This window comes from Nicotiana sylvestris, chromosome 1, assembly GCF_000393655.2.
Source record: "Nicotiana sylvestris chromosome 1, ASM39365v2, whole genome shotgun sequence".
Lineage (NCBI taxonomy): Eukaryota > Viridiplantae > Streptophyta > Magnoliopsida > Solanales > Solanaceae > Nicotiana > Nicotiana sylvestris.
The window spans coordinates 29193373-29204960 of NC_091057.1; the positions used below are offsets into that span (position 1 = coordinate 29193373).

At 37.0% G+C, this 11588-nt stretch overlaps 1 protein-coding gene across 3 annotated transcripts; it reads right to left on the reverse strand.

Moving 5' to 3' along the window:
* Positions 1–574: 574 nt before the first annotated feature.
* LOC104225576 (uncharacterized) lies at positions 575–11300 on the reverse strand. 3 transcript variants are annotated; one of them, XM_009777410.2, is made up of 10 exons: positions 11215–11300; positions 6765–8388; positions 6555–6692; positions 5188–5259; positions 3992–4033; positions 3800–3889; positions 2512–2619; positions 2316–2408; positions 1906–1985; positions 575–1809 (listed from the first exon to the last, which is right to left on the reverse strand). In XM_009777410.2, the coding sequence occupies exons 2-10, from the start codon at positions 8310–8312 to the stop codon at positions 879–881; spliced, it is 3102 nt and encodes a 1033-aa protein (XP_009775712.1). In that variant the 5' UTR covers positions 8313–8388; positions 11215–11300; the 3' UTR covers positions 575–878. The 3 variants fall into 3 exon arrangements, with proteins under 3 accessions (XP_009775712.1, XP_070028132.1, XP_009775711.1); XM_070172031.1 differs by having other exon boundaries at positions 6765–8565; XM_009777409.2 differs by having other exon boundaries at positions 6765–8457; positions 11215–11296.
* Between the last annotated feature and the right edge of the window lie 288 nt (positions 11301–11588).

The following is an 11588-nucleotide window of genomic DNA, read 5'->3' on the forward strand; positions in this document are numbered from 1 at the left end:
AGTACATACTTTTGAGTCCTTAAATTGAAATTAGAACTTTACCCTGAATTAAGGAAAAATTAATCCTATTTCTAACAGGTTTAAATTTTGTTAATGAGTTTAAGTTATATATATTTGACGGGAAATATCGTTTTACACTATCCATGAATTTTAACTTGATAGCAAGTTAGTTACCATCTTTAGAGAATTACCAATTAATTCTTATCAAGAGACTTTCCTCTAATTACATAATAAGTAGCTTGATTGTGTAAAAAAATTTACACCATTAATGCATAAATAATGCAAAGTTTAATACTGCAAAAGAAAATTATACTAGCTGTAAGATACTATATTAGTAATACAAAGATTGATAAGAGAAGATACCAGAATTTTATACCAGAATTTAACATTCTTATCTCTACCAAACAACCCCTTAACGTGGACTGGCCAACTGAGTCTCTGATCAACATCATCAAGAACATAGAGTCAATAGCCGTGATGGCTAACCCCTCATCATAAGGCATGTAATTCCAAGATGACAAAGGACTGTGTTCCTCTATCCAAAATGGGGGGCAACATGTTGCAACCATAAAAATAAAGCTGTAACTTTAACGACAATTTAACGCATTATAATTGCTCATTTCTTGGACAAGAATCCTTAAATCCTGTTCTACATCTTGGAGAAAACATGTATTCCGCTCCAAGTCTGGTATACAGAAAATTTGCTACAACTCTCGCACTAGCAAAAGGTTAACTAAGGCATCTCAATATGGTAAAAATTGTGAACATTCAGGTAAGGATCTGATAGATAAGTGAATAGCATAGGCAAATCGTATGTTAATGCCATTCAAGTTTGGGGAGATCTGCAGGAAATAAGGCATTGAATTGACCAAAAGGAATTAGTTTTGTTTAGTAAACTTTGTACGATAGAGATCAAGGGGAACATACTCCACAGTCACTGTCCGATCATCAAACAGTCGCCCATGTAAACAATGAGCAGCCATGCATGCAGCTTCTGCTCTTCTAAACTCCACAAGTACACAGCCGGGCTCAAACACATCATTAACAGAAATTTCAGTCTTTTCCTCAAGTTTCTCTCGAGCATCCAACTCTTCTTTCGACGAGAATTCTGGTTCAAAAGCTCCATCTACATTTCCATTGTCTTCCTCTGATTTCATTGCCTCCTTAACTGGTGATTGATCATTTATCTCAAGATGTTCAACTGGACTAGAATTAGAATCTTCATCTTTCCTTTCCAAAACTCTAGTAGTATTCTTTTCATTTGGAGAGACTCCACGAGTAACCTCAGAATTTTCTTGGCAGCTTGTCCCTCGATCAGACACATTACCATCATTGGGTAGAGGGTCAGAAGTGTCGTCTTTTATTACCTCCTCATGAGGTCCGTCATTGGAATGGCTGCCACCAGCCGAAGCATCATCGGCATCTCCAGCCTCCTCTTTGGAGTCACCTTTTAAAGGTTCTGACATCTGAGTTTTACCATCAGCGGCCAAAGCATCATCGACATCTCCAGCCTCCTCTTCGGAGTCACCTTTTAAAGGTTCTGACATCTGAGTTTTACCATCAGCACATCTTTCAGCTTCCTCAGCGCTATTGGTTTCCATGGGTTCTTCATCACTGTTAGGGAGGTGTGACCCACCAACTTCCAACTCGTGATCAGAACTCTTTGGGGATGGATCATTTCGGTCACACTCTTTAGCAAACTCCATATCGTCCTCATTCAAAGTAGGACTAGTGTCCATAGCAGCAGGATCAGATGTGAGAGAGCATTGACTTTGCTTTACAACATTAATTGATTTAACAGTGCCAAACCTACAGCATCAGAAGAACATTTTCCAGATCAGTGATGAATTGACAAGGAGAATAGAAGCAATGACATTTAAGAAAAAATGACTTTTCATAAATGACCTGGCACACTCCAATCTGATGTCTTCCAATAACTCTTCAACTTCTGCTTCAGACAAAAAAATGAGTACATTTGCATCCACCTGGACAGGACAAAACAATTAGAGGAAAAAAATCTAGTAACCCCCTGATAAGTGGATTTGCCACATCTAAGAAATATAATTCCAGTAATATATGGAAACAAAACCACTTTCAATACCGAGCAAATTGGAGTTGGCCATCTGACTCATTTTACATGTAGCTCCATTTAAGCCCGTCTCCATTACAATGTTATAAAATTTTAGTTTCTCTAGCACTAGAAGTTCTCTACAATTTCTAATAGTATCAACATTTTTACTGGCATAACAGAGTATTTTTTTTTTTCTTATTGAAAATAAAATTCAAACTACACCAAGATTAAAAAACAGACATACCAGATTTTTCAGCTTCAGAACTTCCGTGGGCTTCTCCAGAAGTGGCTTTGCATGCTGGGGAATCCGGTATAAAGGTGTATTTTCATCTTTGTCCTGAGTATTATGTGTATCTTTTGGTCAAATTTGTATTGCCAAGAATAGATTAAAAATTGTACCTAAAGCCAAAATTTCTTGATAAGAGGACTTGAGAGAGTACCAGTAAAACAGTATCTGGGACAGCTTGAACAACAGTTAACACTTTTCCACCCAACTTCATACCATTAAGACCAGCACAAGCTTTAAGAGTAACTGAATGGTCAACATACTGAAATGGTTGAAATAATTACTTTAAGATCAATAAAAGACGCAAGAGTTGAACTTGGAGAAGACTTGAGAGTTCACGGCACTTGAGTCAAGGAGAAATACAAAGGGACAGAGGCTCAAGATGTAACAAACCAAGGTATCTAGCTCAACAAATTTAAGCAATAGCAATCCACAATTCAAAGCATGGTCATAAAATACTATAAAAGGAATACTCTACATGCAATGAAAATGAGGTCAAGCATATAAGAAATTTGTGCGGTGCATCAAGTATGGCAAGTCACTTTTGGCACTAAAAGAATTTTTTATTCATTGGAATCATTTCTTCCCTCACTCATTGACACAAGCAGCACTATTCTCCAAAGCATTAAACATCTCTTGTAAAATTGAAAAGCTAGAGATCTAGGGTCATTCATTCTCAAATCTTGAGAGGGACGAAGAGAGCGTGAAAAGTGATCTGCAGTGTCCTCTGCAGATTATTGGGAAGGAAAGGAATTAAAGAGGTCTGATGGCTAGAAAATTTGATATGAATAGTTAAAAGCTCCTCTACTCTTTTTGATTTATTTTCATGTAAAGGATGATACTTTTTTTTTATTGGCGTGTAAAGGATGATATATTTGGTACACATTGATCGAATTAATCAGTAAGCCTACACCTGGATCTGAATCAGTATTGGTTGTTCTAGAGCAACTGTATGTCAGCTGGTAAGAGTTTTCGCTTGTCTGTCAAAAAATTTACTTACTCGTCCTACCTTTAGAGAAGCAAAGTAGCAGAATTAGAAGACAAAAATTAAAATAAAAAAAGGAGTTCAAAGAGGATAGCATGCCTTTACATGCTAACAGTGGTAAGTCATTTTGTTTGGCAAGATAGAAAGAAAAGCAAGCAGAAAGGACCACCAACTTTTTAAACATGTAAAAAGAACTACTTTTTGTTCATTCACTCTTCCACCCAAAGAAGATTGTTGAAGAGGCATAAGATCTAACTTCTAGTAAGATGATAATTTGCTCGTTTTTTCTACCACTCGGTACTTCCAATAATTCACTCCAACGAAAAATAATCTTAGCCAGAATTAAGACTCCGCTTGTTGTGTAAAAGCTACCTTTGCCATAAGGAAAGAATATTTCAGAAAAGAAAAGGACACTTAATTTAATATAAGAAAGATGTATCCAATAATCCGAGAGTACCTCAAGAAATGCACAAGGTTCATTGATATCTGAATTCATACTGAAATGGTAGGCTTTCAAAGGTCCAAAAGCTTTAGCAATCTCCATAAGCTGAAATAGCATCAGATAAGATCAAATTCACTGGAAAGCCCGATATTCCATTGTTCTTTCTTTTTAATTAAGGAAAGGTTTTGAGACATTATTTGGCCTTACCATCTCCGATGAAATAGTTCTTGAAATTCCACCAACAAAAATCTGCAACGTGTATAAAAACTTGTTACTGAAAGGGAAAGGAAACAACAGGAATGAAACAGACTTGAAAATCTGAAAAAACATTAATCAGATTGAAAATACAAAATGGTCAAATTTCGAAGAACTCGTTTGTGGAAGCCAAATTAAACAAAAGAATTCTGAAGTTCACAAATATGACCTGTCAAAGAGTTGAGGCAAAGGCCAACAAAGAAAGTAAAGCAATTCAAATGTAACGTCCTCACAATCCCACAGGATTCAAATGAGAAGCTTTGCATCTAATCTAACAGTTAGGAAACTTTCATACATCAACACCTTATGAATATTGAAAGCCGATATCATAATCTATAACCTCACAATCCAATATATAATTGCGCCACTTGAGATTCCTGTGTTGTGAAGTAGCATAGAGCAGCTGGAACATTGCTTTCTGTCTATGCGAGTCTCGTATACAAGATACATAAAAGTGCAGCGCACAGAAGAAATTATTGGTATAATAGTCTCAACTCTCAAAGCTATTGTTCCTATCCTGATCGTTAGGTCATCAAAATGTGTATCCCAGTTTCCTAGAACATAGGCTTTCTTCCGTATCTATTACCCTTTTTTTGGGTGGCGTGGGGTGGGGGTCAAGGTAAGCATTTGATATTAAACCAATTTGCTGCCGTACACATCATTTTCGTAATACAGTTAGAAATCATCTAGACAAGACATTGTTTCTTGTTTACACCAAAGTACCGCGCAAAAAAAAAAAAAAAAAACGTAACCGCAATAAAGGACTTACTTACCCTTCAAAAGTTAATTTCATTCCTTTCTCAAAATTTAAGCTAACATACAAAAAAACTGGCTTTCCTACATTATATTTTAAAACACCTAACTACAATACACAAGAGCTCAAGCTAATGAAAAGTAAACTCTTAATATACAGTAATAGCTATTTTTCAACTCTTAAGTAGTCCTGCTAAATCAGAGAGATCAAACAAACTGAAACTGACAAGAAACTTACTAATAGCATGAAACAAATAGGAGATTCATATTTATCACAAGGAAAGGACGATAGGCATTCCAAGTACAAGGACAACACATGGCATAAGTGTATGCCGCTTCCAGTTCCGACAGGCAGGTTTAAAGGTCAAATCCTTTGTGTTATTTCAGATGCATACCTTATAAGGAGAATCCTCCACAGTGTTGTCTATCCTGTCAGCTGCAGCAACCGACTTCTGAGGAACACCAGTCTGCATGAAAATAGCAACTGTCTGAAAACCTGCTACATGAATAATGACCACAATATACCTCAGAAACTGCATATAAAAGCAGAATAAAGCACTGTTTCAACGTAAAGAGGAAGCACCATCTTCCTACTACTTAAATACACAGTTTGATGCATTGACAAAATGTAGAAAATACAGAGCAAGAAGTTACTGAGAGAAGACTTGATTTTCATGTGGAAGTCACTAAGCAGTCTAACCCATTTTTCAAAGCTATACTAATAGGAAATTACTAAAATAAAATATAAGAGGCGTACCTATCATAAGAAAAAGAGGGGGGGGGGGAGAAGGAAAAGGTTTGTTGGAGAGTATCTATCTTGAAAAAACAAAAATAACCAGTAACTAACAAGGAAGCTGCAGATCCAACATGCAGGCAATGTTCCATATTAACAAAACTGCCCTACCACAATTTCCATATTTCTTTATTTCACTTCATTTGATATAACTCAACTATATATCATCCCTTTTGCACTTATGCAGTGGAAACCACCATCATCATCCTCCAATATCCAGTTAAACGGATGATCAAATGACGTGCAGCTTCCCCTGCTCTGATATAGGAGGTGAAAGATATTGAGGGTACTATTAGAGAAGATCAGAAGGATTTCATATCAATAACATCTTAAACATATGCTATACCAAAATTTTGGTGCCTATGTTGCTGCTAATCTTGGTGCCTATATTACTGCTAACAAATGCTAAGGGACTCTATGAGATTGGTATCCCGTTCACAGAGGTTATCTTCCACACTGAACAATCATTCAAGCATTGAGGACAAGTCTAACCTCTTCATGCGTCCTACTCTTTGACTAGATGAAGACCTTGACTTTTTTATGATAAAGATGGACACCTTGTTTTTTACCTGCAAGAACACATTTACCGGAGAATTTTGTTTATTGCCTATGTACTTATTCTTTGATGCAGGTGAAGAATAGATCTTGAGTAGTATGTATTACTGGGACAAGAACAGCAAATTGACCATCATACTTAACATCCCTCGCCGTACAAAAGTCACAATCCATGCAACTAATCACTCCAAATACCCCATGATAAAGAAAGGAAGGAAAGAGAATAGGAAAATCAGATTCATTTAACTAAACATAAATTTGTTTCAACCCACCACAAACGTATAGTGTATCCATTTTAGAACTGAACATTAACATGAAGAATAAGCACACATCACTAAGAAAAAAGTAAATAACAAAAGGCCAGTGCAAAAGACCAGCACAAATCTATAAAGAATCTCATGGTAATATTCTTACAGCCACTTCGACGAAGTCTTTTGGCCTCCTGATTTTAAGAATAGAACCACAGAAGGATCTGCCATCAAAAGAAAGTGCAGCAGAAGCATCCTCGGGGGTTAAAAATTCTAGAAGAGCTTGGCGCTTCTCCTTGTGTATCTGCAGTGAAGAAACAATAAGCAACACTAATCTCTATCCTACTTAGAACAAGAGCAGAAGAAGTAAACATACCATACAGCTGATACATGGTAGTGTTCCTTGAATGCGATTGACTCCTGAAGACAGCAAAGAATGATTAATCCAGTCCAGAATATCTTTCTCAGAGGCGGAGTTTGGCAAGTTTTCTAGATAAAGCCTTCTCATAGGCCGTGTTGCTTGTGTCAGCTGGACCGAATCAGTTGCATGTATAGATGAAAATAAGTAATTATATGAAACGCCAGCAGTCTTTGTTGTAAATGTATTAGCAGGAACCACGCTAGAGAGCTGATGTATATTTGGTATTACAGATTGCATTGAAGACTGAACGCTAGAAGGAACAGAACCAGTAACATTACTTCCAGCTGATGCAGGTGGTAGATCCCACCCAGCATTTTTCCGATCTGGAGAGCGGTTAGTTGGAGGAGGAGTTTTAGCAGCAGCCTCTGATTTCCTCTTTCTTGGTGAATAGCCCCCAAGCCCACTTGTAGATTCTGCATGGCGCTTGGAGTGGCTATCTGAACCATTGCTGGATATCTTTTTATCCAGATCATAATGTGATCTTCCAGATTTATCTTTGGAAGAATGCGAGGAAAACTCACCACGCTCTCTGTGATCATGAGATGAATGCTTAAGTCCTCTTGGTGACCCAGAACGAGACCTTCTACCTCGATCTTTATCATACTCTCGACTTCTTGACCGCCTTCTCTTTGGTCTTTCTTCCTCCAGCTGAGCCCGAGAAGATTCCACCCTTCCGGTAACTTCAGAAACTTTCGATGAACTGTGTTTTTTATCGGCATTCTTGTCTCTGTTTCTCTCCTCGTCATCACTTCGGTGCTTCCTTCTACCTGATTCAGACTTTATTTCAGTTTTGTCACTATCTCTCCGTCCATGATTTCTTGAATGCCTTTTCTCAGCCTCATCCAGAGGAGCATCACTTGGCACTTCCATATCTTTCCTCTTCCTGTATGACTGTCTCTCATCCTCATCAGGATCTTTGTCTTTTCTTCCCTCATCGCGTCTTCTGTCAGTTTTATCTGTCGATCTCTCCTTCCGGGCCAAATCTCTTGAATGTCTTTTACCAGTTTCATTTCCAGAATCATCAACAAATTCCTCATCTTTTCTTCTCCGGACAAGATAATCTTTGTCGGTTTTGCTACCAGCTAGTCTCTTATTGCTTACATCTTTGTTCACTGATGTCTTTGATTTGATTTCAGATTCTCTACTATCTTTATGTTTACCCCTAGCTAATTTTTCAGCCATCATATTATTCTCTGTTTGCCTTGATGCTAACTTCCTAGAATCCTCCGAAGTATGTCTGGAAGCACTAGGTAATGACTCATCGTAGCGGTTTCGCTCAGGTTCTAAACCATCAGTAGTCCTCTTATGCCTGTCCTCTTTACGCGATACACTCTCAGCTCCTACAAAATTGTTCTTAATGTCCAGTTCTTCTTCCTTACTTTTCCTTCTAAGCATGATGTCATCCAAACTGAGAGGTCTTGTCCTAGCTGATGTACCATCATCGCCATTACCCTTTGATGAACTACGGTAACCATTCTTATCTTTTTGCCGATTGTATCCCATGATACTAATCTAGCAAGAAGCTATCAATCTTTCAATCAACTCATATGCGTTTAGGACACATAAGGGAAATCACCACCTGAGTAATGCAGAAGTCAGAGACTCATGATCATGCATCCATCAGAACAATTTCAAAGGACGAAAATAGCTGCATGCAAGAAAACAAACCCATCATGCCTTTCAGTAAATTAACCATGCAGAAGTCACAGACTCATGATCATGCATCCATCAGAACAATTTCAAAGGACGAAAATAGCTGCATGCAAGAAAACAAATCCATCATGCCTTTCAATAAATTAACCATGCATCCAATTGTAAGAAACAGTAGTGCTTTTAGATTTTTGTTTCTCAACTTTGAGAAGTGTATCCAGCAATGTATCAAATTATCTATTCCAACAATTTTCTCCGAAAGTGCAAAACTTAAAAAGAAAAGAGAATTTCTAACAAATACTTTAAAAGAATTCATTGTCCGACAGTTGTATCTATCCATGTATATGCGTAACGCATTCTGCGTTATTTTATAATGGTTAAGAAACAAAAAGCACATCAGTGTCTCTTGCTCATATCCCTATCAGGAGAGCTGCTGCACTCCTGTTAAGATGCCTTCACACCTCAGGCATTCAGATGCCAGTTCGTTGAATGGAATAAGAATGATAAAATGCATATGAATGATTGTTTTTTCTTCATATATTGGTTTTTTTTAATCATTATCATCTTCTCCTTAAAATAAAATACATCTATCTGGCGAAACATCATATCTGGCAACAGGTGAGACCTAAGTCATTTATAGCTCACGGACAACAGAAATGACAAAAAAAAACAGTGGATGAGTAAAAGAGAACTCCACCAGAAAGCTTGGCAACCCCTATTTTTCTCTTAATTTAGAATTAGAATATGGAGCTTAATAACTTGAGAAGCTCAAGTGCCAAGTGCACATAATAATTTAAAAAATAAATGCACAGAGATACAGATTATACCACGCTAGGATAAGAAACAATCTGCAGCCAAGGCAGAAAGAATCAGATTGTAACTTCAATTGGAACAGAATTTGTCAAAGTTATTCCAAAACCATTACAGCTTAGCAAACTGAGACAACTAGTTTAGCTTGAATGCAACAAGAATTCAGAGGAAATGTCAAAAGATATATATCATCCAATGTCTTGTAATTAGAAAAGATATGTACCCCTGATAACGCTCAAAATGCATTGCAGTCAAAACATTACTACCAGCCGCAATGTGGAGAACACAAAGCATGAAAGAAAGGTTAAGCCACAATAAATGCTTAGTGGTAACAGGAGTCCCCTTTTTTAACCATTATCTAGGTTATAGTGTCACTCCACAGTTCCAGCTTATGTCAGAGAGCATGTTGTGGCATGTTCTAGCTGATATTTAAGAATTTGCGGTACACTGCTTTGACTAATTGTAATTAGCTTGTATTAAGTCCAGACAACATCCTAAGTAAAGAATGGTTGAGGGGCGGGCCCATTATCCAGGAGTTTCAAAGGTGCGGTTGGTCCTAAGCTTCGCCCTAGACGGATTTCTCGGTCATCAAAAAGTAAAGGACAGAAAACATCCCATGTAGATAACAATCCTCAAAGAACAAACCCTGAATTTTTATTTTCTGTATTTGACGCATAATTTTTCTGAAAAAGATGATAGCTTTCAAAAAGGAGAATAACTTTTTCCTCGTGTTTTTTCCTGTTTTGGGAGTTCAGTGGGATGTATGCAATGCTGAGAGTTCTGTATAGCTTGAAAGAAATGCACATACATCTCAAAAAAAATATGGAAAGATAGAGACATCCAAAAGCCAAAAATCTCAAATATTATCATCATTCTGAGCAATGAACTATGCGTTACTTCATTCACAAGAAGACACACCATAAATGACTAAGTAACCGGTCCACTTATACGACTAGTCTTCTCTACCTATTAAGCAAAGAACCGAGCTATTGCACCATTTTTTTATGAGGGTGGTTCTCCTGCTACCCCCCGCTAGCATTGGTGCTGCGTAACACTGCCCTCAGCAAAAAATAAACTATTGCATCATTTGAACATCTTCTTAGCCATTCCCTCCTAAACAAAAACCTGCATGTGCGAGCATTGCATCCTACGTGAGCTCACATTGTTGATACCAAGGCCGGATAAAAGAGCAGGGATGCCATAGCCACCTTATAACTAGTCAATTTAAAATGAATCTCCCAACATTCCCGCCTAAATAACCATAACATACTCAAGGGTATGGCTTAGTGGTCAATGTAGTGGGAGGAGAACCATGAGGTCTTAGGTTCACATCCCAGCAAAGGCAAAATACACTAGATGACATCTTTCCATCTATCTAAGACTTGGTGTGCAGAGTTACTCGGTGTTAGTGCTAGTGGGAGGTACCTACTGAAATAGTCGAGGTGCGAACAGGTACACCTGGACACCACCGTCAACAAACACTACGTAATTTCTTCCATCTATCTAAGACATAATGGGCATAGTTACTTGGTATCAATGCTAGTGCAAGCAAGTTGTGCCTGGACACCACCGTCATTAAAAAGAAAAAGGGAAAAATAACCATAACATACACAACCACTAATTTCATTCGCAGCTATAAATTCTGTAATATGAACCATCAATTCTAAATTATATAAAAGACTTCACCACGAAATTATAAAAAAAGAAAAAAAAAACTAAAATAGCAAAAATGATAAAAATTTATAAGGAAATTTCGATGTAGGTCAACTCTACTTAACTTAGCATTAATGAAATTATCTTGTGCTTATTAATTAAAAATACAAAAATGAGAAATTTAATTGGCAAATGTGTAAAGAGCAGAGCAACGACGTGTAATAACAGAGAAGGTTAATTTTTTACAAGTAAATAAAGCAGCGATAGAGTAAAAAGTAAAACGTTAACTTACCGGAAAATGCGAACGGAGGATTTGCTAACGCCGGAGAATCGATTGGGCCGAAATTGAATGTTCTGAGTAAAGCTTAGGAAGAAAGAAAAAACCTAGACATGCTCAGATATTCTTATGCCTATTTCAATTCCCAATTATACCCCTCATTGTATTTTTTTATTATTATTTTTTTATATTTTTTTTTAATAACAGTGTCCAACTTAAATTTGCAGTTTGCACCCACCTTAAATATTCCTTCCATTACTTATTATCATTCCTTTTGTTATAAAATAAAAGAAATGCAGTAAAATGTAAATAAGAATAGATAGAAAGAAGGGAGAAATGTTTTCTTCTTTCATATTTTTCCATTGCAATTATATAGCCTTTTATAGGCA